The 27304-nt window shown below is 37.7% G+C and overlaps 3 protein-coding genes across 7 annotated transcripts in view; 1 reads left to right on the forward strand and 2 right to left on the reverse strand.

Moving 5' to 3' along the window:
• Nucleotides 1-16985: 16985 nt before the first annotated feature.
• Nucleotides 16986-17591, reverse strand: LOC129924699 (uncharacterized). The gene has a single exon (XM_056021191.1). The coding sequence runs from the start codon at nt 17589-17591 to the stop codon at nt 16986-16988; it is 606 nt and encodes a 201-aa protein (XP_055877166.1).
• Nucleotides 17592-17611: 20 nt separating this feature from the next.
• Nucleotides 17612-18438, reverse strand: LOC129924700 (histone-lysine N-methyltransferase, H3 lysine-79 specific-like). Its single transcript, XM_056021192.1, has 3 exons — nt 18415-18438; nt 17726-18231; nt 17612-17618 (listed from the first exon to the last, which is right to left on the reverse strand). Exons 1-3 carry the CDS (start codon nt 18436-18438, stop codon nt 17612-17614), a joined length of 537 nt encoding a protein of 178 aa, XP_055877167.1.
• A 2783-nt stretch (nt 18439-21221) lies between these two features.
• Nucleotides 21222-27304, forward strand: part of LOC106071070 (transmembrane protease serine 11A-like) — a 156328-nt gene continuing 150245 nt past the window's right edge. Inside the window, exons 1-2 of one of the 5 annotated variants that reach the window (XM_056020516.1) lie at nt 21222-21283; nt 22524-22801. In XM_056020516.1, the coding sequence (XP_055876491.1) occupies nt 22733-22801 (69 nt within the window). In that variant the 5' untranslated portion in view covers nt 21222-21283; nt 22524-22732. Of the gene's footprint in view, nt 21296-21563; nt 22802-27304 lie in introns of those variants that run through there. The other 4 variants (XM_056020515.1, XM_056020514.1, XM_056020512.1 and 1 more) reach the window with 4 other exon arrangements.

Here is a 27304-nt window from a genome sequence, read left to right on the forward strand (position 1 = left end):
TGAAAGCTCTATTCACAAACACTTTGATTGTTTTCTACTTCACACAAGATACGACTTGAAAGTTCTATTCACAAACACTTTGAATGTTTTCTACTTCACACAAGATACAAATTGAAAGCTCTATTCACAAACACTTTAAATGTTTTCTACTTCACACAAGATACAACTTGAAAGCTCTATTCACAAACACTTTGAATGTAACGTTTAGCAGCCAGTGCAGGTCAGGAGAATACACAGAAATACTGACCAATGAATTGGGCTTCCTGGTCATGCGGTATGCGCGCTGGACTTGTCTCGATGGTCCCGTGTTCATTCCCTGCCCGCTGCCATCCATCCTCTGTCGTTCTGCTGGAGGTTTGGACTAGGAACAGATTATCTTTAACTCTGAAGGAACGGATTAACTTCAACTCTGAAGGAACAGATTAACTTCAACTCTGAAGGGACATCCAAAACTTGTAAAGCATTTTACAAGCTAAAAAAAAAACCAATTTATATCACTTCATCCCCAGCAGAAACTTTTTTTTTTTTTTTGGCGAAACAGCTGAGGACGACATGCTATTTTTTTTTTCACATTGGCTCAGAATTCAAAAGAATCAAACCGCTCACATTTTTTAAAAAATCAAGCTTGGAGAAGAATGTTCTAATTTTAGTTAAATATGGCGTATCGTACTCAGTGGCGTGGCAACGGTGGAGGGGGGGGGGGTCGTTGCGCCCGGGCCCGCGACCGCTAGGGGCCCAAACAGGATTATGCAAGTAGTATGGCTACTGTGGACTCTAAGGAATGAGATAGATCATATTATTGCACTATTTAGTGAAATCATTTTATAGTTCTTGTTCTTAAATTCTATTTCTGGTGTCCGAGCAAAATAACAAATTGATGTACATCTTTTTACTGTAGTGTGAAATTTACTAAAGGAAGGAAACTCTTAAATTGTCAGTACAGAGTTTTATTCAATTCAAAGGTGCTAGATTTTTATTTAATAATAATAATAACCGATATATCTCTAGTCATTTTGAAAGGGCTCTATGCCTATATGATACATTTTATTTGCTTTTGTTTTGGTCGAAGTGTTATTTCTTTAATATTATGTTATGTATTTACCAGTTGAAATACCCGAATTAATAGTATGAGTAGACACTAGACAGTAGATTTGAAATCGGCGAAAGAACCATACTCCTAGGGCTTCGCACAAGAATCATTTATTTATTGAAATCGCCAAACGTGGTTCAAATCTCGATTATAGTCCCTTAGCCTAGATTTTAGTCTTTTAGTTTTATTGACGAATATTTAGATCTGCTTGGGCTACCAATGTTAGAGAGATCCTTGTTGCTTACTTTTGGTAAAAATGTCTTAAACATATTTCAAGCGTGGAGCAAGTGAACATCGGAGGAGGAAGAGCTGTATGAATACAGAGAGGTGCTTTACCGTGTTGAGTTCAATTTCGTTACGGCTCAGCAGTCGCCGCATTTGGCAGCATCAAGTTCAACTACATAGAACGAAGATGTCTTTCGAACAAGGGAGGTGAACTTGTCTTACTTTATTGAATAATGACGTTTCGTGATTCTGGAACAAAGTAGTTACAAGATGAGAGTTCTGAGAAGCGACATTTCTCTGAGGAATTTTTTTTTTGAGAAGTTATGAAGTGGTGAATGCTCAGATCGTCGTTGACTGAATTATTCGAATCATAAAAACGCCGCATTTTTGTTTTTGCTGCTTAGATGTTCTCAGATGAAGCTAACGATTGAAGGATTGAATAAAATATCGTTTGCAAAAACATGTTCTAGCTGATCATGAAAAGTCGTTGAAACACAATCGTGCCGTCAGGGCTTGGACTGAGCTGGAACATCGGTTGAGTTATTAGGCAGGGCCTACTTTAGGCCTCCACTTATCTAAGGCTAGTATGAGTCATGCCTAGAAGTTCATGTACGACGTGTACAAAAACGAAGACATTCATGAGATCATTAGCAGGCAACAAAAACAAGAATACAAAATAAATAGAATGGGTGGATACCGCCTTACAAAATGTTGGATAGTCGAATTGTATTCATCCTTTTGGTCTGCACCCTTGATGCTTGTTATCAAGTGCAAATGGCTATGATTTAGCGAATATGCTACATTGCGAATACATCTGTATAAATCAAGGAATATTTTGTGGGATCCCTAACTGTGGACGACAGTACTGGTTTAGGTTTGCCGTAGTCTTGAGGCTCTCTCGTGACGACCAATGCACATTCAGAATATCTGAAAATTCAGCAAATTGAGTCCTGACATGTGACTTGGTTGATCAATGACATTAACTTTTCAAATGACCCGAAGCTTGAGGACCCCGTTCTCCTTTACCCCGTAAGGAACATGTGTACTTTGTGAACTGTCTGGTGCGCAAGTTGCTTTCATGGACATGTACTCTCTCATTAGATACAGTATAGCCCAGTTTGGGTTCAGTCACAGTCAGCTTAACGTAGGGGGCCCACCGTCACATTCCACTTGTACCTCGCTACGCCACTGATAGTACTAGATACATGTGCACTAGTTTTATCTTGGATGTTTTGATCCAAATGTTCCAAGCTCGAATCTTGCTGTGCCTGAGCTAAGGTTGGAAGAGAAGGCTCTTTTAGTAGATCACTAGTAGAAAAAAACCCTAGTTCATTATCTTATCTTATATAATACAGACGTTACTTCAAAAAAGATGATTATGTCCTGCATATTAACCAATGACGTAAATTCTGCCAAGTCACTGGTTTTCCTGGCTAGCTCAGGCAACCCATTCCATGTTCTAATAGCACTAGGGAAGAAGGGGCTTTGTATAAATTTGTCCTAGCACTATATATGTGAGTGGTCTATCCAGCCTTTGAACGTTGAGACACAAGATGCCTCGTTGAAACCAAACAACGTGTCCAGGCTTCTTTCAGCAGACTGCAATCTGTCATAGAGTCATACGGCTTAGACATAAGTAGTGTAACGGTTACAACAACATTAGTAACAATCAACCATTCATAAACACAGATCAACAGATAGACCTAGAGACAGAATGACTTTTTGTATAGATTTATTAGTATTACAAAGATAAAAGTAAAAAAAAGGCACAATATTTAGGCAAAATTGGAACCAACACTCCAACATTTGTCAAATCACATGAAGAGCCTTCATCCACACCTAGCTATTAGCTTCAGACATATTTCTCTATGTTTCTTCTCTTGTAACGCTGAGTGGGTGTTAGTGGGTTCCTTTGTTCTTCCAGAAACTAACACGTTTCCAAAAGCTGGTTCAGATAAACATTGGCGGCGACTGTCCACGGGGGAGGAAGATTGAAGCCCACCACGAGACTGGATATGGTTACTACAAGAGTTGCTAGGATTTGGTCGTACTTCTCAACCTTCAATAAGTGGAGGATATCAGAGTCAGGGTGGTGACTTCAATAAGTGGAGGATATCAGAGTCAGGGTGGTGACTTCAATAAGTGGAGGATATCAGAGTCAGGGTGGTGACTTCAATAAGTGGAGGATATCAGAGTCAGGGTGGTGACTTCAATAAGTGGAGGATATCAGAGTCAGGGTGGTGACTTCAATAAGTGGAGGATATCAGAGTCAGGGTGGTGACTTCAATAAGTGGAGGATATCAGAGTCAGGGTGGTGACTTCAATAAGTGGAGGATATCAGAGTCAGGGTGGTGACTTCAATAAGTGGAGGATATCAGAGTCAGGGTGGTGACTTCAATAAGTGGAGGATATCAGAGTCAGGGTGGTGACTTCAATAAGTGGAGGATATCAGAGTCAGGGTGGTGACTTCAATAAGTGGAGGATATCAGAGTCAGGGTGGTGACTTCAATAAGTGGAGGATATCAGAGTCAGGGTGGTGACTTCAATAAGTGGAGGATATCAGAGTCAGGGTGGTGACTTCAATAAGTGGAGGATATCAGAGTCAGGGTGGTGACTTCAATAAGTGGAGGATATCAGAGTCAGGGTGGTGACTTCAATAAGTGGAGGATATCAGAGTCAGGGTGGTGACTTCAATAAGTGGAGGATATCAGAGTCAGGGTGGTGACTTCAATAAGTGGAGGATATCAGAGTCAGGGTGGTGACTTCAATAAGTGGAGGATATCAGAGTCAGGGTGGTGACTTCAATAAGTGGAGGATATCAGAGTCAGGGTGGTGACTTCAATAAGTGGAGGATATCAGAGTCAGGGTGGTGACTTCAATAAGTGGAGGATATCAGAGTCAGGGTGGTGACTTCAATAAGTGGAGGATATCAGAGTCAGGGTGGTGACTTCAATAAGTGGAGGATATCAGAGTCAGGGTGGTGACTTCAATAAGTGGAGGATATCAGAGTCAGGGTGGTGACTTCAATAAGTGGAGGATATCAGAGTCAGGGTGGTGACTTCAATAAGTGGAGGATATCAGAGTCAGGGTGGTGACTTCAATAAGTGGAGGATATCAGAGTCAGGGTGGTGACTTCAATAAGTGGAGGATATCAGAGTCAGGGTGGTGACTTCAATAAGTGGAGGATATCAGAGTCAGGGTGGTGACTTCAATAAGTGGAGGATATCAGAGTCAGGGTGGTGACTTCAATAAGTGGAGGATATCAGAGTCAGGGTGGTGACTTCAATAAGTGGAGGATAATTATAATTATATAAAGCATAATTTTAAACAAATGCAGATTTCTATTTCAACGTTCATTTTACTTTGACTTCTTAAAAATGTGGCCAGTATAGCCAGTAGCGGCCTTAGGCGGTGGCAAGTGGGGAAACCGTTCCAGTCCCCGCGCCGGAGGGGGGCCCCGCGACGGATGATTTTATTGTCACCAACTTCGAAAACTAAATCAGTTCTCATAAACTAGGACTCGTTACTCAATATTTCCCCAATATCTGTATTATACCAATTACCATTAAAGCTCTTGACATACATTTTTGGTTTCGAAATACCGTTCAGTTTCGGTAAAGACAGAATCTAATGACCTGCCGATTCTAACAATTCACCTTAGCAACTATAGAAACACCTAGGTTGAAGCAACCAATCCATATTATTTATTTCGTATACAAACATCGACGTCCAATCGGATTTTATTAGCGGCCCCCGAAAGGGGAAAAGACGCTATTAGTTTTGTGTGGCCTGTCTGTCCGTCTGTCTGTCTGTCCGTCCGTCCTGTTTAGATCTCATAAACAAGAAGAGAAAATGAAAATCGGACATCATGATATTTTAGATCATTCAAAGTTCTGATGCAAGGGCTACTTTTTTCTTTTCCGAAAGTGAACCATCTAATTTTTTTTAATTAGATATGCAAGCAGATTTTTCAAAAAAATTACACCACTTTTCAATGAAAAACTTCAGGGGGAGGTAACTCTTTTTAAAAGGTCGTGGTCTTCTTCATGGAGTTCTTTATTAATTAATAAATCAAGCTTCATTTATAGATTCGCGCATTGGTACAAAACATTTGCAACTAAGGTCACAATGGTAAAAGTGTCAATGGATCATTATAAAATAGATTTTCCATTTATTAACTAACTCATTGAATAGAATACTGATTTAATTGTTATTTTTAAAAAATAATTTTGATACGAACTTTGTTTTAGTTATAAGTTTGGAAAATAACGAACTACTTTTTTTTTTTTACATATATGCATTCTCATTATAGGGGCCTACACTTGACAGTCTAAATAAGACTAAATAGAGTTTGAGTTTTGAGCTTTTTCAAGATTCTAGATACAGATCTAGAATTAGATCTAGATATAGACTCTATATCTAGACTTAGAAACTTAGATTTACTTCTATATCTAGAATCTTGGCTTGGACTTAGATATTGAATCTAGATTTAGAAGTAAAACTTGGTCTAGTCTAGTTTGTATGACATTTGGCAATGGAGATATTAATTTTTATTTGCGTAGGGAAAATCTTGTTGTCATCTGTAAATTAGGTCAAAAATTTTTTTTTCGTGTTGCCAATTTATCTTATTTTGTTAGAAGAATAAATCTTTTTAAATTTCTCTTTATTACAATGTGACATGTTGTTAAATTTGAATGTATGGATAAGGTGTGAAACAATTATTATTTTAAAAGATAGGCCTATAAGTGTACGCTAAATGAATATATGGAGATGCTGTGGCTGAGGGGTATAGCACTTAGAACTGAAAGGCCCGTGTTCGAATCCTGGTAAAGACTCTAGGCGGACCACTTCGATGGCCGTTTTTGAGTTTGTGTTTCACACAAACTTATGTCTTTGTAACCTTGTTTGCTTTGATTTTGTTTATTTTAGTTGAGATTCTAATACTAAACAATCACATGCCCCAGCGCAGCCAAGGGGCTTTGAGTTTAAAACCCTTACCATAATGCAAACGACAATCCCCAAATTCCAAGAGCATAGACAAGGAAGATTTTGATTTTAACCCCCCCCCTCCGAAATCCTCGATAAAACCCCCCTCTTCAATATAAGGCTATCCATACATCAGTCACCAGATTCTAGCCAAGGGGAGTTTTGTGTTTAAAGCCCTCCTCCAGCGGGGTTTGCAGCTAAAAACCACCTTTTCAATATAAAAAAAAAGCAAATTACACACTCCAAATTCTATTAGCGTAGCTAAATGGATTCTTTAGTTTAAACCCTCTTCAGGGGGTTTGAAGCTAAAAATACCTCTTTAACATAAGCAAAAATACTGAAAATGCTATGATCGTAGCCAAAGGGAGTTTTGAGTTTAACCCCCCTCCAGCGGGTTTTGAAGCTAAAAAAAATACCTCTTTACTATAAAAAAAAAGGAAATTACACCCTCAAAATTCTATGAGCGTAGCCAAAGTGGTTTTGAGTTTAACCCCCCCCCCCCCCACAGCGGGGTTTGAATCTAAAAAAATACCTCCTCAGTATAAAAAAAAAGTAAATTACGCACTCAAAATTATAAGATTATAATTATAAGGGGGATTTTGAGTTTAAAACCCTCTCCTCCAAATGGCTTTTTTAAAAGTTTAAAACCCCTCCAGATGGTTTTGAGTTTAAAAGCCCTCTACAGAGAGTTTTGAGGTTGAAAGCCTCTCTCTTCAATATTATTCCAAAGCAAACTACAGTCACCTAATTCTATGAGGGGGTTTTGAGTTTGTTAAAAAAAAAACAACTCCAGACATTTTTAAATTTAACCCCCCCCTCCCCCCCCCCCCCCAAGAGATGGTTTTAACAATAAAACTTCGAATTTTGATTTAAAATCTAAGCAAACTACAGTCACCAAATTCCAAGAGAGGTTACACATTTCTACCAGTTGCTGGGCTCCATTAATAAAGTGCAGTGAATAGCATGGAAGTCATCTGCCGAAATTGAAAAAAAGACTAAAGGTCGCTAAACAAAGATTGCTAAGACTGATTTCAGGAGTCAGTTATAGAGATCGGGTCTCAATCAAGGAAATCCTATGCCGAACTGGGAGTCGACCAGAGCGTCGCTGAAGGTTTGTGGGACATTTTCTCTGACAAAATGAATTACGCATACCAAGAGTTGCGATGACATGGAGGCCATTCCGAGGAAAGCGGAAACAGAGAAATCATAGTAGAACTTGGCGCCACACTTTAATGGAGGACCTCAGAGCAGTGGACACCAGGTGGGAAGAGGCTTCAGACATTGCCAGTGACAGATTATTGTGGAGACAGCTTGCTGCCCAATGGGCCGAACGGCGCGGGAGGATCTAAGTTTTAAGTCAGTAAGAATAGCAGATTAGGTTTTTGAACTACATTGTTTTCAAAGCAGTATAATGCACTGTAGATACCTCAGAATAGGCATTTTGTTTTGTTTTAAATACCGAAAATAGTGCCTGGCTCACAGCTCTCCTCAGACCCCTTTGCTGGCAAGGACGGGGTGTTGACAGTTTATTTCACTCACTCCAGGAAGAACCTATTCTAGGGTACAATGAACGTCTTCCGAAAGAGTGAAGGGTCAGAGTATAATAAAGATTAATTATGCACACACACACACATACATACATACACACATACATACATACATACATACATACATACATATATATATATATGGCAGGGGGGGGGGTGGAAGAAACCCCTTCCCAAACCCCACTCTTCCAAAAAAAAAAATCCATGGTGTGTCTAATTCCTTGTGTTAAATAATCAGGAAAATCCTCTAAACTGGATCTGATGGAAGTTTGTGAACTCTCACTTCAGTGACTCATGTGTGTCCAGTCCTCGATGGAGTCTATGAACATTGATCTTTCAATGGATGTGTGGACTAGCAATCTTGAGAACATTGTCTCCCCTTTGCTCCCAAGTCTCTCCTGTCTATTTGATATCTTGGTTCTTCCTTGTAGAAATGGAAAATATTGTCAACATAAAGGCCCTTCTAGTTTCAGACAAATACAGCTTTGGTAAATACTCATCTGCGAGCTAGGGTCACGTAGTGTGAACGACTGGAGAGGTCATTCTGAGTGGGTGTTAGGTCAGACTGTGGAGGCGTTGAGTAGGTCAAGGTCAAGACAGGGTCGACAGAGCGTTTTCCAATGGTGCTGAAAATAATTTGTGCTTATTAGTTTAATGTTTTTTAATTTGTAGTAGTTGTTAGTGGTGATGATGGCGCGTACTTTAGGCCTTACCTTAGGTCCTCACGCTAGATAATTATACTTACTTAGGTCCTCACGCTAGCTAGTTAGACTTACTTAGACTTAGGTCCTCCCGCTGGCTAGTTAGGTCAACATTTCACTTAGGAACAAATCATGTTCTCTAGAGCATATGATTCCTTTTGTGCAAAAGCGGGGAACAAAGTTTAGTACCACATTTACTGTACATGGTAAACTGCAAACAATAAAAGTCACGCACGACCTACCGGTACTTATGTGAAAAAAAATAGCACAAATTAAACATATGTTTTTCAGACTCATAATGCCAACTAAGCGATACACTTCACTACCCAATAGAAGTATTGCCAATACAGCCACTGCCACTTCCATAAAAAGAGGGCTACATTTAGGTATGGTGGGGGGGGGGGAGGGGGTGTGTCCTATCTCATTGACATTTTTTTTGTCATATGTATGTTGTGATATAATGACCTTTACCTAATAAATGCGTGATATTAATGGCCCTCCTAAGGTTTAGTAGGGGGTCAAGGCCTTGAACTATAAAAGCGAACTGTCGTAGAGCTCAAAACGGGATGCGGGGGGAAAGGTGTGGTAGAAAATGTGGGGAGGAAATGAGTGAAATAAAAACATGAACTGGAACACAATAACGTCAGTTCTGCTGGAGAATCCCGGAAATTGCGGTTTATTTTGAACCTCTGGTTCATCGTGACCTAGTTAAGCGTACTTTTCTGTAGTTGACTATGAATTTGAAAAAAAAAAAAAAAAAAAAGCAAAAAGAGACAAAACCGAATAGTGAGAAGACAAACTAAATCAACTAAACAGTAGTAGACCAATTGAACAGTGGTAGACCAACTGAACAGTGGTGTAGACCAACTGAACAGTGGTAGACCAACTGAACAGTGTTAGACCAACTCAACAGTAGACAGTAGTAGACCAACTCAACAGTAGTAGACCAACTCAACAGTAGTAGACCAACCCAACAGTGGTAGACCAACTGAACAGTGGTAGACCAACTGAACAGTGGTAGACCAACTCAACAGTGGTAGACCAACTGAACAGTGGTAGACCAACTCAACAGTAGACAGTAGTAGACCAACTCAACAGTAGTAGACCAACTAAACAGTAGTAGACCAACTCAACAGTAGTTGACCAACTGAACAGTAGTAGACCAACTGAACAGTAGTAGACCAACTAAACAGTAGTAGACCAACTAAACAGTAGTTGACCAACTGAACAGTATACCAACTAAACAGTAGTAGACCAACTAAACAGTAGTAGACCAACTGAACAGTAGTAGACCAACTGAACAGTAGACCAACTAAACAGTAGTTGATCAACTCAAAAGTAGTAGACCAACTCAACAGTAGTTGATCAACTTTGAGTACATCAGCTGAGCAGTGAGTAAGCAAACTGTAATCCAAGCATTTTTAAACTATTTGAAATGGCAATATCAGGTCGGGACAATATCAAGGAAGTTACAATTAAGTAGCATTCTTTTTATTTTATTACTTTAAAAAAAAAGATTTTCTGTCCGCTTTAGTGACTTAACAAGTCCATTAAATTAGTCATAGATCTGATTTGATTATATTATAATATTGATTTGTTATAATGCCACACTTTTTAACTAATTAGGATTTGATCACACTGAGTTTGAGATTTTGGAGACACAACTATGATCCTCTCACCAAGCAAGGCCACTGAATAGTAGCCGCAGGTAAATCATTTTGATTTTATGGCGATGTCTGTAGTAAGTAAGCTGGAAGCTAGCACTTCAACCGATAAGCAAATCAACGTAAACAAGACAAAGACAATACCGCCTTTATACAACTTATAGAGCGATTGTTTTTCTCTAAGTAACTCATGAATAGTGCATTTCAAAATCCTGGTTACGCGAATGTATGAATCCAGATACGGCGCAAGACCTAAATTTGGTGTGGGGGAGTTATATATTGTGAGGCCCTCTAATAAAACATGCAGATGTATATAATTAATAATAAACACAGGCTACTGTCATTTTGTCGCAACCATTTGGGGGGGGTGGGGGTGCCTGTAGCTTTGTCTGTTTTGATTGGCTCTACCGGTTTCAAAGCATAAATGCAACAGAATGAGAAATTCTTAGCACTTACCGTGGAGAACCCCGGAGATACCAATGAGATAAAAGTAGATCGAGATCTAAGTATTGCTTGACTAAACGAAAAATGTATTTCATTTTATGAATAAATATACATCAATTGTCAAATTTCTAGGAAAATCGTTCGAGCCATTTTCGAAATCCAAGTCCAGGTTTTTCCCACACAGTTTCCACGAATGTACGAGTTGAATAGAGGTATTGTAATAAATACAGTTATAAGAGTTTAAGAAAAGAGTTTTATTTATACTTTTTTATCCATGTTCTTATGTCTGAATTGAGGCCCTTGGAAGAAATTCTTAAACACAAGAAGAAATGAAAGGTCAACCCGACATAGGAACCAAACTGTATTCATTACAATACTAGTCATTTCATGTTTGGATTAGGGACATATGCAACTGAGTGGTAAGTTAACCCACCCCCCTCCCTAAGCACTGACTATAAACACACATTCATAAACTTAAACACATACACCAAAAATTACTGGACAACAGGGGTGGGTGATAAATCCTAAGTAGTAAGTTGAGAGCAATGGCTGTGAAGTGATGCGATTATTTGGGAGTGGCAATTGAAGAAACCAAATAGGGAGTGTTCAATGTTTTTTTTAACAAAGTATTTTGAACTTCATTTGCCGACTTGTTAAAATTGGAATAACAAAAGAAACTGCTGTTTGATTTCATCATGTGTTATATTTAGAAGTGTTGCTAGTTAATATCTGGAGGAAAATACAACTGATATAACTAAAATTATCTGTACAATATACAGTTTAAACGTGTAGAACACTTCAATGTCAAAAGAAAATGTGATTCAAAATTTTTATGTTTTTTTTTTTTTTTAATTTGTATGTCTCAATAACTGAACGTTGATGACACCTCTTCCATTCATGAAACCAAAAATTGTATGGAATCCCCATAATGTCATTTTTTAATTATTTTTTTTTAAATTGACCATTTTGTTTCTTGAAAATTTAAAATATAAAAAAAAAAATTTAGAATAAGAAAATGTGTGTGTGATAGTTTAGTGAATGTGGGTTAAGGTGTGTATGGGAGAGAGAGAGAGAGCGAGAAAGAGAGGGCCTACTGATAGTATCCTATTTCTATTTCTTAGGTAGTGGAGATGTTCACGATAAACTCAACAATGTCAAGGACGCTCAAATGAACTTCAATGTTTTCAACAAAATTCAAAAGAAAAGACAAAACACAAAGTTGATTCTGCAGAGCTAAAAAGGGCACAAAATTATCGTTTAAGATTTAAAAAAAAATAGCCTTTCAACACTTCCTTAATTTTGTATACTGAATGCACCATTGCTCTTTATGAATTGACCTCCATGTATGAAGAGCTCTAATGTCTGTCATCTACAAGATAAGAGAAATATGAGAAATTAGATCGGTGACGGAAGTAAGAATTTTTTTAAAAAAAGGAAACTTAACTATTTTCTTTTCTCTTGAAATGTAAGGCCTATTTCTAATCTATTGATACATTCACGTTAGCAAGTAAACATTTTTGATTTCATAATGAAAGCCATAAACTCTTGATGTTCTTAATAACTTAAAGGTCTGGGTCTTTTTGTCAATTTTGTTTTATTCATTAATATTTGTAGAAGATTTCACGTGAGTCTAAATAGTTCAAGTCCAACAGTAACCCAAACAGCGCTATCAACGTGTTACCTAATTCATTCCTCATTTCTGTTGGTAGAGTGGGTCTAAGGTTACTGACATTACCTCGCACTCAACCTACTAGTTGGGCCCCGAATGTAGAACAGTCGCGATCTGAACGATAGAAGATATTTGATATTTGTCACTTCAAGGCCATCCCAGTTTGAGAAATTGGCGGTTCTAATAATGTATCAGGCGATCACAGCTCTTTGTTATTACACCATCTGAGGTCTTATTCTACCACTCCATTTTAGCTCTTATTTTACCACACTAAGCTTTTATTTTAACACACTACTTGACCTCTTATTTTTACTTCACTATTTTTATCACAATGTTTCAGCTCTTTGTTATTACATTATCTAAGCTCTTATTTAACACACTACTACAGCTCTAATTTCATCACACTGTTTCAGCACTTTTTTTGCCACACTATTTTAGCTTTTAATTGCACCACACTATTTCAGTTCTTATTTTACCAATCTATCTCAGCTCTTATTTTACTAAAATATGTAAGCTCCTTTTTTTACCACAGGATCTCAAGTCTTTTTTGCTAAGTTAAAGTTTCAAAAAATAACTTTGTTGCATGACTTTTAAAGGAAACAAATCATTCAAGTGGACCTAGGAACTAGTGAACTAATATAAGTATTGTTTAAAACAACAACAAAATAAAGAGAGTGTCAACATAAATTAAAGTCATCTGTTTCTGTGGCCCAGTGCCACCATCACTAGATCTGTCAAAAAAATCCACTCATATCTAGCACCCAAGATCTTAAGGGGAGAGAAAAATGCATGAAATTATAGAAAGGAAATGAACAAAAGTATATCTGGCAGAATTCGACCCCAGAACTTACACGAATCGATTTATCTCTCTAGCACTCAACATTGTATTTTCAACCGCTGGCAAGTAAAACAAACTGGTATCTTTGTTCCCCCCTCCCAAAAAAAGAAACTTATAATCTCCAGAACTTCCTGATATTTTCCATTGATATCTTATTTAAAATCACACCCTCCTCCATCCCCAAGATTCACCAAAACGATTTTTATTTGATTATTAATCTTTTAGTAAATAATCTTGTAGAACAGAGTAATACTATACCTTAAATAAACTTGTATCTAAATCTAGTGCCTTTGTAAGTTTAACCTTGAACCTAGAGTGTTTTTTTTTTAACCGAGCTTCATCAAACTGAATTGGATAAACAGATTAAACTGAATTGGTGAAATAGATTAAACTGAATTGGTGAAATAGATCAAACTGAATGGGTAACCTGGGGTATGAAGCTAAGCTCAGATTGAAACGATTGTATATGTGAGCAGGTCAGGCAGGCGCGAGTTGGAGATACCTATTCTTACTGCTCAACATTAAAATTTACCAACAGTAGGCAGATGTTAGCACTACTGGGTGGGCTCAATCTGTGACACCTCAGTCTACGACCAAGGGGCTAGAGTCGCCTAAGTAACCAGACTACTAGACTAAGCTAACTGAAAGCACAAACGAAAGTTTAGTTTAGGATAAATAAACACAACGAAACTTTATTTACATATACAAAAATAAATCAATAATAAAATAATATATACACTAACCACTACAACTGAACTCAGCAACTAACTAAAACCCTCTAAATCTACGCCACTACAAGCACTAACAAACTAACCAAACCAACTATCTAACTAAATCACTACAAGACAACTACTATACTAGACCTAGATCTACACAAACATACTACAATAAACTAGTCTAGATCTACAATATTCTACTACTATAAACAACACATAACTAAAGCAATAACACCTTAGTTAGTACATTAGTACCTTACTATTCACTAAGAACAGAAACAGACTATAACTAAGGCTAAGCCACTAAGCTTGACTAAGGCAACACTACAGAAACAAACTAACACTAGATTCACTAAGATTCCCTAACTCTACAGCAGCAATTATAGCAAGGCAGCAATAACAATAACATCTATAGCAGTTTAAAACAGCAGCGTAATTGCAGCAGTTAAAAGCAGTAACAATAGCCTGCAATACATAAAATCATATATTCTATTAGGTCTAGAAAACTCAAAGCAGGACTGATGGACGCCGCCATCTTTAAATTAACATGCTCAAAACATAAACTGCCAACTAGAAAATAAAACTAAATTAAAATATATCTAGCATATTTACAACCAGTGTGCCATAGATCTAGTAAAAGAAAATATAAAATAGTTACAAACTTACAGGCCGTCCCAGGTACAGAATAATAAAATAATTAGACGACAGACCACAAAGATCTTCAGCTGTTACACAGACAGATATGGTACTGACCACTGGTCAAATGTACACTCAACTGTTTTAAGACAGCATGTAGTACATCACTTTTATACTATCCCGCACTAACCTATATAAATATGCGGAAGTACAATTATAAAATCTGACACTAACCTATAAAAATAAAATATATACAAATAGATCTAATTGCATATAAAACTAGCTCTGGGAGCGCAAGCTCACATATACATCTACACTACACTAAAGAGGAAGGAGATTCACTCATTTACAGAAGAATATACGTATGAGCTGCTGTAGAACTCTCAAAGTGAAATGTACGCCTGCGAAGTAGTTCTACCGTGGTTCTACTTCTTTCAATTAACTTAATCCCACTCAAAAGTCAATAGAAAAAAAAATATATATGTATAGAAATGGTAATGTCTTCGATTCCGAAGACCAAAGATGAGTGCAGTATTTCACATGACTATTAAAACTCAGTTGCACCTTTTTTTTTTTGGCACACGTAGTGCAGACCAAGGCGTGGTCCGCCGGGGGTCTATTTAGGTTTTTCAAGCTGAAATTTTGCATAATTATTTCTTATACCTGAAAAAAAAAAGAAGCAAGAAAAACATTCTACCTATTTGTTAACTATTCATAATTAGTTATTTTGTTTGGTATCTAACAAAGGAAAGAAATTGTACTTGACTGATGTGGTGGTATGAGTTAGTCCTCTTTATACTTTGTAGAGAGAAATAAAGTTTGAAACTAAATATAGATAACTATAAATCCTAATATTTTTATAAGCACTTCGCTGGCCAGTGGTTAGTGTGTTGGCTTTAGGAGGCTTGAGCCCTCGAGTTCAAATTCAGGTCGTTTAACTTTTTTTAATAAAATGTATTTAAAAAGCGATCACGGTAACATTCACACAGTTGCCTCCTTCTTTCTCTCTCTCCCCCCTCTCCGTTCTCAACTGGCCCAAACAATGATAGACTCATAGCACATTGAGAAAGCTAAAAGCATGAAATTGATCTAAACAAAAACAATGGGTAACAAGAAGAATATAAAAAATTATTTTTTTTAAAACAAAACTTATACTAAGCGTAGTTGTATCAAATAGTTTGGATCAGTCATCTAATTAAATTTATAATAGATCTAGACTATTATTAATAAATCTACAAGTTTTGATTACAGTCAATAACGTTTCAAATGGCTACTTGGTAAAACTTTGGATTAAGGACTCGACCTGAAGCTAATATTCAACCATGATTGCTTGAAAGTAATATTCGACCCAGACTTCTAGAAGTTAATAGGCAGTCACCAGCTACCTAAAGCTAATAGGCGATCCACACTACCTACAATTATAAGGCGACCCGATGACATAACATACTTTGGCGATTTATGAAGTTATCTAGAAGCCTTCGACTCTAAAAATAGAATTTAAAATTTATCTTAAAATGACAAAACTTCATATGTCATAAAAGTCATCAATTTTGGAAGTAGTTTACAGTCAAACGTTATGTCTTGCAGAACTGTACACTCTTTGATTTGTTCGTGTAAGCCAAGCAGAAAGTGTTGTTGGGAAGTTCTAGTGCTAATAGGAAGTGCTGATATGTAAAACTGATAGGAACATAGGAAGTACTGATAGGAAGGAGTGATAGGAAGTCCCTGATATGTAAGCAATGAATGCATGCACGAGACAATACCAAGCACAGTAAGGCTATCGGGTCAAAGCTTTGAGCCTAGATAGTAAATGTCACCGATGAATGTCAACAATCTGTGGGAAAAAAGTCACCCAGGCCTTGGGTTCAGACAGGTCATTGGCGTCTATGTCATCACAACCGTTGATATATTCTTCCATATAGTTAATTTCTTGTGGTTCAGGGTCTTCCTTCTCTTGCCTTTTAATTTCTTGTGGTTCATGGTCTTCCTTCTCTCGCCTTTCAATTTCTTGTGGTTTATAGTCTTCCTTCTCTTGCCTTTTAATTTCTTGTGATTCATAGTCTTCCTTCTCTTGCCTTTTAATTTCTTGTGATTCATAGTCTTCCTTCTCTTGCCTTTTAATTTCTTGTGGTTTATAGTCTTCCTTCTCTTGCCTTTTAATTTCTTGTGGTTTATAGTCTTCCTTCTCTCGCCTTGCAATTTCTTGTGGTTTATAGTCTTCCTTCTCTTGCCTTTTAATTTCTTGTGGTTCATAGTCTTCCTTCTCTTGCCTTTTAATTTCTTGTGGTTCATAGTCTTCCTTCTCTTGCCTTTTAATTTCTTGTGATTCATAGTCTTCCTTCTCTCGCCTTTTAATTTCTTGTGATTCATGTGTCTTCCTTCTCTTGCCTTTTAATTTCTTGTGGTTCATAGTCTTCCTTCTCTTGCCTTTCAATTTCTTGTAGTTCATAGTCTTCCTTCTCTCGCCTTTTAATTTCTTGTGATTCGTGTGTCTTCCTTCTCTTGCCTTTTAATTTCTTGTGGTTCATAGTCTTCCTTCTCTTGCCTTTTAATTTCTTGTGGTTCATAGTCTTCCTTCTCTTGCCTTTTAATTTCTTGTGGTTCATAGTCTTCCTTCTCTTGCCTTTTAATTTCTTGTGATTCGTGTGTCTTCCTTCTCTTGCCTTTTAATTTCTTGTGGTTCATAGTCTTCCTTCTCTTGCCTTTTAATTTCTTGTGGTTCATAGTCTTCCTTCTCTTGCCTTTTAATTTCTTGTGGTTCATAGTCTTCCTTCTCTTGCCTTTTAATTTCTTGTGATTCATAGTCTTCCTTCTCTTGCCTTTTAATTTCTTGTGATTCATAGTCTTCCTTCTCTTGCCTTTTAATTTCTTGTGGTTTATAGTCTTCCTTCTCTCGCCTTTCAATTTCTTGTGATTCATAGTCTTCCTTCTCTTGCCTTTCAATTTCTTGTGGTTTATAGTCTTCCTTCTCTCGCCTTTTAATTTGTTGTGGTTTATAGTCTTCCTTCTCTTGCCTTTTAATTTCTTGTGGTTTATAGTCTTCCTTCTCTTGCCTTTTAATTTCTTGTGATTCATAGTCTTCCTTCTCTCGCCTTTTAATTTCTTGTGGTTTATAGTCTTCCTTCTCTTGCCTTTCAATTTCTTGTGGTTTATAGTCTTCCTTCTCTCGCCTTTTAATTTCTTGTGGTTTATAGTCTTCCTTCTCTTGCCTTTTAATTTCTTGTGATTCATAGTCTTCCTTCTCTTGCCTTTTAATTTCTTGTGGTTTATAGTCTTCCTTCTCTTGCCTTTTAATTTCTTGTGGTTTATAGTCTTCCTTCTCTTGCCTTTTAATTTCTTGTGGTTCATAGTCTTCCTTCTCTCGCCTTTTAATTTCTTGTGGTTTATAGTCTTCCTTCTCTTGCCTTTTAATTTCTTGTGGTTTATAGTCTTCCTTCTCTTGCCTTTTAATTTCTTGTGGTTTATAGTCTTCCTTCTCTTGCCTTTTAATTTCTTGTGGTTTATAGTCTTCCTTCTCTTGCCTTTTAATTTCTTGTGGTTCATAGTCTTCCTTCTCTTGCCTTTTAATTTCTTGTGGTTCATAGTCTTCCTTCTCTTGCCTTTTAATTTCTTGTGATTCATAGTCTTCCTTCTCTTGCCTTTTAATTTCTTGTGGTTCATAGTCTTCCTTCTCTTGCCTTTCAATTTCTTGTGGTTTATAGTCTTCCTTCTCTCGCTATTCAATTTTCTCAGAAAGTTTGTCTTTCAGGCAATTTTATGTGTTAGGTCGAAGACAAGTTTCTTTAAGGTTTATTTATTAGAAGACTTTAAGAATTATACTAGTTTCAAGCTCACTTTACATGATATCCTTGCGCAAATTTAGAAAGTAAAGACATTATAGATAAGACCAAGATCTCACAGCTAAGACCAGATACTCATACATGAGACTAAATTAAATTACGTAATGCTCGCTCTCCCACCCCAACCAAGCTGCTTTATATTGTCTATATATAGATTTCAACTAGGTCAAGTTGTCTAGTTTTCAATCAAGATTTTAGACCATTTATAAGAATATTTGAAAAAAAAAAACTAGAAGAAATGTTTTCCTAGATGTGTCCAGTTGTGTTTGCGTTACGCTAAAACATACGTGACAGCACGCTCTGATCAGTTTCTTCATAGATTTAGACAAAAAAATAATTATAATACAACTACGATTTTGAGATAATACATGTCAACCCTAGAGATCCTCAAAATGTAAATTTAATGACTTCACAACAAAATGTCAAACCTTGAAATAATATCCTGCTCCACTGACTGACACACACTCTCCTGTCATGCAATGGATCAGTAGCCAAACACACACACACACACACACACAAACAAGACATAGGCCTATAAACACATAGTCGCTTTTTTTTTCAATGACTAAAATAAGAATTTGTTTGTTTGATGTGATAAGAGGGAGGTGAGGCGCTATAATGTACAAATAAAAATTCTGTGTTTTGATTAGAATTGTAACTACTATGAATTTATCATTTCTTTAAACATAACATTTGAAACAACATTGCAGATGCTATATTGGTAACAAATATTTTAGTTTTAGAAATATTTGAACTAGTTATATACATTGTTGTTGTTTTTTTATTCGCCAGTATGAATCTATTATCGTTGCCGTGGCCTATACTCATTAAAAAAAATTAAATAATAATTAATTTCACATTTTTTATGCAATAAAAATAAACAATAAAAAAGAAGGTTACAAAGACAGTTGGTGTGGAAACACAGACTCAAAATCGGCCCCCTAATTGGTCTACCTAGAGTCTTCACCAGGATTCGAACACGGGACTTCCAGTTCCAAGTGCTTTACCCCTCGTATGGAATAGTAGGCCTTTTGGTACCAGGTAATGGTGTAGATCTACTATGGCAAACTATGCTGTTTCGTATCCAATTCACTTCTTAATTAGATATATCTGCACCCCTAAACTGTCAGAAGATAAGCTATTGTCTTAATAATTAAAATTTATTTTGTTCAAATTATTAATACATTTATAATATATATATATATATAATGAAAAGAGTGAAATTTTGACTCTAGGGGGCGCTATACTGAGTCAGAGAGTGCAGTTTCTAGAGTCTCCAACAAATTATAGTGGATTGAATTCTTTTTGTCCTTGTTTGTCACGTGCTGACCTTATTCAATCATTCCGCCATAGTCGAGCAAGCGGCGACATCATCAAGAACTATTTCTGGAGCCATCAGAAGTGGCAGACTTCTATTTCTAGTTCCAAAAGTCTGATTCTACCAGTCTAGACGTTCAAATTGATTTTTTGTTTCAATTGCTGTTCGAGTCAATTCGGGCGTAAAAAAACCTTTAAATCTAAAAAGAAGTCTTCATTTATTATTTATTATATTTTTTTTTTGTTGTCTTGATACTACAAAAGTACATGATTTAAAACAAAATATACACATGTTTAAGAATTGACTTTTTGAAGTTCTACAGTATTTAAGCATTCTTTTTTTTTTAATCCAAAAAAATATTCTAAGAATTTGTAGGCTAATCTAAATCTTACTAAACAGTAAAATTGATACAAATAATATATTAAAAAAAAAAAAGATTTAAAAAAAAATCAATTTCTCCTTTATGAAAGTAATGTTGATTTATAATTTCTCTATTCATTTCTTGTAATCAGGGCCGGATTTAAGGGAGGGCAGACAGGGGGATCCAGAAGAATGTGGCTTTATATACATATTTGCTTTTCTTTTCACCTACAGTACTTTAAATCTTACGGTTGGCAATATTATCGTGGTTAAGAGACGTTCGCTTGTAGCGTGCTCGTAATATACTACTACGTCAGTCGTCAAGCCAAGGCCTTACCCTACAGTACACAAACTCAAAAATAGACATTTTTTACTAAAAAAAAAATGCACATTAAATTAATTTTCTTTTTCTATTTCTTTCTTCTAAAATATGACAGGCTTTTAGATATAAGTATTATTATTACCCAAACATGTAGCCATATTCTGTGAATACTGAAGGATTAGTTTCCCTTGTTGGTAACTAATAAAATAATTAATTACCAGCAATTAATTGACTAATTGGTTACTTTTTATGTTATTGATTCATGTCTTGTCTATGCCTATGAACAATAGTGCGAAGTTTCAACTTGATCCGATAATGATTGTGGGAGAAATAACCTGTTCACACTTTTTACCAGACAGATAGACAGACAGAGTGAGTTGATATAAGCTTTGAAAAAAGACATATGAATTTTATGAAAAACAAAATATGACACTATTAGAGCTCCGTAAGCCTTTTTAAAAAAAAAAAGTGGGCAGCCGAACTCTCCCTATATTTTCTTTTCCAACCAATGAGGATGGAGGGAAATTTCGTCTGCTAGTATGTCTGTTACAGCATTGCACACACACACACACTAAATGAGTTATGCAGACACGCATACAATGTACGCAGAATGTAAATAGCATTAATGTCTTTACGGTACCCATAGAAGAGGGGCATTAAACTAAAAAAAAAAAGGGGTGCGGGAGATAGGAATCAATTTATAAAAAAAAGATCGCCAGTGAGAGAGAGGGGGAGAAGGTGTCGACTGCTAACCTCGTATCAAGACGAACTGAGGAAGAAAGGGGGGCATGTGGGGTGCGGCGCGGATAAGCGATGCGGGTTTTCGTATAAAACTGTACGGTGTTCCGATGTTTTCGTTCAGTTCAGAAAGAGTCCGCCACTTTTGGATCAGGCCGAAACTTTCTTGCTTCAACTTTTTGTTTTCCCGGTATAGCTTTCGGTAACCTAGCAACAGTATACATTCTCTCGTCTGTGGTTTTTGGTTGGATTAGTTCGTGTTCGATTAATTTTTTTTTCGTGATTTTTTTTTAACATAAAGAAACTTTTTTTTTCATTGAAATAAATATTATTTAAACAAGTAAAAACAATAAATATTCATATTTAGTTCTACAAATTGAGCGGAAAATAAAAACTCACCTTTTCATATTTGTAAAATTATAATTTAGATCTAATACGTAAAAGTTTTTTTTAAAATTATATCGATGCGAAGTAGGGTTATAATTTATTTACATCTTTAAACTAGCTTATTGTACCTATCATAATTATTTGAAAACGTACATGGCCTAATTAGCGTTTAAAAAACAAAATACAACTTCTGTTACGCTTAGAAGTTATGGAAGTTAAAAGGAACTAATTGGATCTAGATCAAAGTAACAACTTGAGCCAAAAATACAGAACTATAAATCGATCTAGATCTAAATATAAGCAATTATGACTAGAATTTGAACTCGATCTCGCTAGAACTAGACAGTACTTGAACTAGATATAACTGCGCCTAGTCCTTTGTCTATAATTAGATCTAGATTGAACTACTTCATAGACGACCTTGAACTAGAAGACAATAAACCAGACATAAACAGGAGCACTATAAATTTAACAAGTTGTGCCCAAGTTTTAATAAACAAGTCTTTATAAAGTTAGAAGTTTTCACAAACTTGCTGATGTAAACATAACAACAGTAAAGTAAACATTATTGCAACTTCTCGTCTGGCAGGTATGTGTACATTCAAAGGATGCTTGAATTGTATCTTATGCTTAAATGTTGAAAGAAAAATCACACACTTTATTTATGCTAGGGTTGACGGGTAGGACATGGTGGCAGAAATTAGAATGTGGCAAGCGTAATAAATTAAAAACTTGGAAGAAGATAATATTAATGTGTCGTTTACACGAAACAAAACAAAGAGTTAACAGACTTGGACAATTTATTGCAGGACCCGGTGCTTATTTCACTACGATACAACTCCAGCCATAACCACAGTAGCCCCACCCCCTTTTTCCCCCCACTCCTAGCAGTTCATTCAGAAACAGAAAAAAAAAAAAGAGTGGGAAAATTTTTTCCCCATCTCACGCGCACACCTCTTCACAGCGCCTTCCCCCTTTTCTTCCTTGATTACTTTTTTTTTCTTTCTCTTTTTTTTTTCCTTCCGTCCTTCCTTCGGTTGTAGCGGGATCAGAAGGAAAGCCGGGTTAGTCGAGAAATGGAGCAAACGAGAGGTTCTAGCTCCTGAAACTTGTGAGACTAACAGACGAGATCTAAGATCACAGATCTGCTACTTCTGTGTTGGAGTCTGTTTGTGTGTGTGTGGTGCCAAAGTGTTTCTAATTTAATGTGGAAACTTGGTTTTCAATTTGTTTGAATTCGTGTCGGAGGACAATGTTGCTGCTATGGTCGTATATTTTGTTGTCTGCTGTACTAACGGGATCTTCTGCTCATCTGGTGAAGGTAAGATAACCTCCCTTTGGTTAGATTTAAATTCTGATAACGGTAGAACGTATTATCTTTCTCTACAACCTCCCTTCCTCCCTTTTCTTCTTTCCATATACCTACTTTTTTTTTTCACTTTTTAAAAATCTTCTTACGGTGTTTATATTTGGGGGGGGGGGGGGGGGGGTAGGGAACACTTCAACATCGGCGTAGTTGCTTGCTCTCATCTTTGCATAGGGCACAATCACAATGGCCTCTACAGAGAAATGGCAAACAAAACTGGGAAGGGGGGGGTGCGGTGAGGGTAGGATGAAGAGATTGCACCAAACAACCTGAGGGGTTCTTCAAATAAATGTAGCTTGTATTGTCACACAGGGTCTCTCAAACCTTCTGACAGAACTACCCCTGCAATAGGCTTGACTCTCTCAAACCTTCTGACAGAACTACCCCTGCAATAGGCTTGATTCTCTCAAACCTTCTGACAGAACTACCCCTGCTATAAGCTTGACTCTCTCAAACCTTCTGACATAACTACCCCTGCAATAGGCTTGACACACTCAAACCTTCTGACAGAACTAACCCTGCAATAGGCTTGATTCTCTCAAACCTTCTGACAGAACTACCCCTGCAATAGGCTTGATTCTCTCAAACCTTCTGACAGAACTACCCATGCAATAGGCTTGATTCTCTCAAACCTTCTGACAGAACTACCCCTGCAATAGGCTTGATTCTCTCAAACCTTCTGATAGAACTACCCCTGCAATAGAATTGACTCTCTCAAACCTTCAGACAGAACTACCCCTGCAATAGGCTTGATTCTCTCAAAACCTTCTGACAGAACTACCCCTGCAATAGGCTTGACTCTCTCAAACCTTCTGACAGAACTACCCCTGCAATAGGCTTGACACTCTAAAACCTTCTGACAGAACTACCCCTGCAATAGGCTTGACTTTCTCAAACCCTTTCTCTTAAATTTTATTTTGTCGTCTGCAAATAAAAGAATATGCAGTCTCCGCCAGATCTACCAAGGATACGCTCACTCTGGTTTGAGAAACACGTGGAACCATAGCTCTCTCTCTCTTTCTGTTTTCTTCTCTCTCTTTTCTCTTCTCTCTCTCTCTCTCTCGCTCTCTCTTCTCTCACTCAATCACATATGGACACGATCACTCCCCAACGTATTTCTTGACAAATATTTCATTTTTCTTTGTTCTTCTTCTCTTGGTTAATGCCTTCGTTCTTCTCTCCATCCCCCTCTCGTCCTGTTTCTCTGTCTCTCTCTCGTCTTTTCTCAAACTCTTTTTTATATGTCTCTCTCTCTCTCTTCACCCTTCTATCCGTCTAGCTATGTCAAGATGACACACACAATTTTATGCATCACACACACACACACACACACACACACATACCATAGCGCCCCCCCCCAAACACTCAGACGCGACCTCGTTGCTGTGTTTACATAACATCAGCAAGTTTTACGATGTAACCCCGTTAACTCTTTCCCTACCGAGGTGTGCACTGAATTCTGCAATCCTATCAAGACACATTGTGATCACATTAACCCTTTCATTGCCGCGTCTTCACTGGTTTATTCAATCAGAGCATTAGGGAAAATACTTGTGGACCTTTGAGTGAGATACAGATAGGTAATGACTGTGTGTAGATCACATTCTCTCTCTCTCTCTCTCCTTTTGCAGATTTTTCCAGACAGTGGCGTGGCAAGGTAACCGTGGTCCCGGATTCAAGAATATGATGGTGGGTCTCCCTCCCTTAAGAAGCTAGAAAGTTGAGCGCGACATTCTCAGCACCTTTACTAAATGACACTTCAATGTATCTTCCGCTTTTACAAGTACACAGTACATTTGTACTCAATACTGTTACGACTTTTTACAAGGAATAGTGGCTTGAACGTCTTTCAATGACCCATGTAAACCTTATTTAGTCCGGGCACTATGAACCTTTCGCGCCATTGCGTCTAGATATCGATCTTTCTACAGTGCCATACTTTAATTATATGTGGGATATTAAGTGCGCCCTCAGAAACTAGAAGAAAAAAGTTAGCCCTCACGGGCGATAAATATTAGAGAACAAGGCAACACAACCACTAGATCGTCTTATGAAAAAAAGTATCAGCAGTTCACAATGTTCATGGTGAAATGAAATTTGTTTAAATTGTGTTGCAGCATACGATCTCTCCAGACGAGACTAATCGTTATGGTGGACCTGACACTGACCCGTGACGTGCCAGCTTTTGGTAAGTGGAGACCAATAGCTCGTTGCCACGTCACAGGTCAGTGTTCAAGCCGTTTTACTATCAGAAAAGAGTTGAGCCAAAATTCTTAAAACTCTTGGCATGTAAGCCTGATTGAACAAAGTGGTTGTATGGAAGAGTTCCAAGCTAATGTACACATTTAACACAGCTATATCCAAAGGGTCCGGCACTCCAGGTGCACGGCGTAGAAAACGCGGCCGAAGGCCGAGCACTCCGGGAACCCCCTCCATTTTCCTATAGTTTACTAAGCTAACCATGTAGCACTAGCCATCGATGAAACGATCCCTTCGGGAATGGCGCCCCTTCCGCACTGTGCAATAAGGATGCTCTCGCACTCCATTAGATCGAGACCAACCCTCATAAAAAGCCTGAACACTGACCTGCAACAACGTAAACTGTGGGAGAGTGGAGACCAATATCTTGGGGACAAATCATAGGGCTGTACGACGTGGTAACGTGCCCACAGGTTGCGACGTCGCAGGTTAGTAATCAGGCCTCCTGTAACGATTGGTCTGGAACAGACACTCCCATAGAAGTGTTGTGTTGCTGCTACCCATGATTGAGCCTTATCGTTCAGGCCTCCTGTAACGTTTCCTGTCGCTCCTGCACATTTCAGGATGTCCGGTGGATTTTTGTCCTCAGAGCCATGTCACTATAGGAACCTTTGCTGTGTGTCTTTCAACTCTGAACATGGCTGTACACCGGGTCAATTTCCAGTGAGAACCCATGAGTGACCGTGGGTGACATGGCTAATTAGGCTGCTCGTATGTTTATTTCGGTTGACTGATAGCGGTATGTGCAGATAGATCTAGTTATGTCATGAGCATAATTCCGGCGACTAGGGCAAAGCTTCTCCCTTCAGACAGTAGCACAACGACATGCAGCCTGCTCTCAACACCCCCCCCCCCCCCAGAGCTCCCCCTTTCCAAGACACGTCAAAACATTACCTGCGTTCTAACGTTTGTACGGGATAGGGAAAGGAGGAACCAGAAAATATGTGTCAAAGGTGAAAGGTCATCAATACCCGACTGTTAAACCATGCATTGGGGAACACACGGTGGCTGGTAGAAGGTCACAAGAACCCCCCCCCCCCTTTTTTTTTTACACCTTTTTTTAAAATGCGAGTAAATCCTATTTTTTTTCCTGATAAAAATAGAAAGCACCCCACCCTCTATTTTTGAGCGAAGGATGTATAAAAAAAAGAAATGCAGCATCTGTTTCTCATGAACAAAATACGCAGGGAAAAGGGAGGACTGAAAAGTGGAGGTGTAGAAGAATTGTTTACAGCGAGTAAAGTGAGGGGACGGTCTAATCTAGGTAACTAAAGGAATACAGAGACAAACAGCGAGTAAAGTGAGGGGACGGTCTAATCTAGGTAACTAAAGGAATACAGAGACAAACAGCGAGTAAAGTGAGGGGACGGTCTAATCTAGGTAACTAAAGGAATACAGAGACAAACAGCGAGTAAAGTGAGGGGACGGTCTAATCTAGGTAACTAAAGGAATACAGAGACAAACAGCGAGTAAAGTGAGGGGACGGTCTAATCTAGGTAACTAAAGGAATACAGAGACAAACAGCGAGTAAAGTGAGGGGACGGTCTAATCTAGGTAGCTAAAGGAATACAGAGACAAACAGCGAGTAAAGTGAGGGGACGGTCTAATCTAGGTAACTAAAGGAATACAGAGACAAACAGCGAGTAAAGTGAGGGGACGGTCTAATCTAGGTAACTAAAGGAATACAGAGACAAACAGCGAGTAAAGTGAGGGGACGGTCTAATCTAGGTAGCTAAAGGAATACAGAGACAAACAGCGAGTAAAGTGAGGGGACGGTCTAATCTAGGTAACTAAAGGAATACAGAGACAAACAGCGAGTAAAGTGAGAGGACGGTCTAATCTAGGTAACTAAAGGAATACAGAGACAAACAGCGAGTAAAGTGAGGGGACGGTCTAATCTAGGTAACTAAAGGAATACAGAGACAAACAGCGAGTAAAGTGAGGGGACGGTCTAATCTAGGTAACTAAAGGAATACAGAGACAAACAGCGAGTAAAGTGAGAGGACGGTCTAATCTAGGTAACAAAAGGAATACAGAGACAAAGATGAAAAAACAAAACAACTTTTAACAAAAAAAAAACAAACTTTTATTTAACGTAGATGTATCGTTCTGTTCGGATCAGTCATGTCATTAAAATTGCAATAATTCTAGACTAACAAAATAAATCTATGCGATTAGAAATATTTTTACCACTTGTTT

Source organism: Biomphalaria glabrata, chromosome 2 (genome assembly GCF_947242115.1).
Source record: "Biomphalaria glabrata chromosome 2, xgBioGlab47.1, whole genome shotgun sequence".
Classification (NCBI taxonomy): Eukaryota; Metazoa; Mollusca; class Gastropoda; family Planorbidae; genus Biomphalaria; species Biomphalaria glabrata.

Excerpts from the sequence above, each read along its gene's own strand:
- LOC129924699 (XM_056021191.1), bottom strand. The coding sequence starts at position 17,591 with ATGAATCACAAGAAATTAAAAGGCAAGAGAAGGAAGACTATAAACCAC.
- LOC129924700 (XM_056021192.1), bottom strand. The coding sequence starts at position 18,438 with ATGTATGAGTATCTGGTCTTAGCT. Across the intron at positions 18,232-18,414 it reads ATGAGTATCTGGTCTTAGCT|CGAGAGAAGGAAGACTATAA; the intron begins GTGAGATCTTGG and ends AAAATTGAATAG.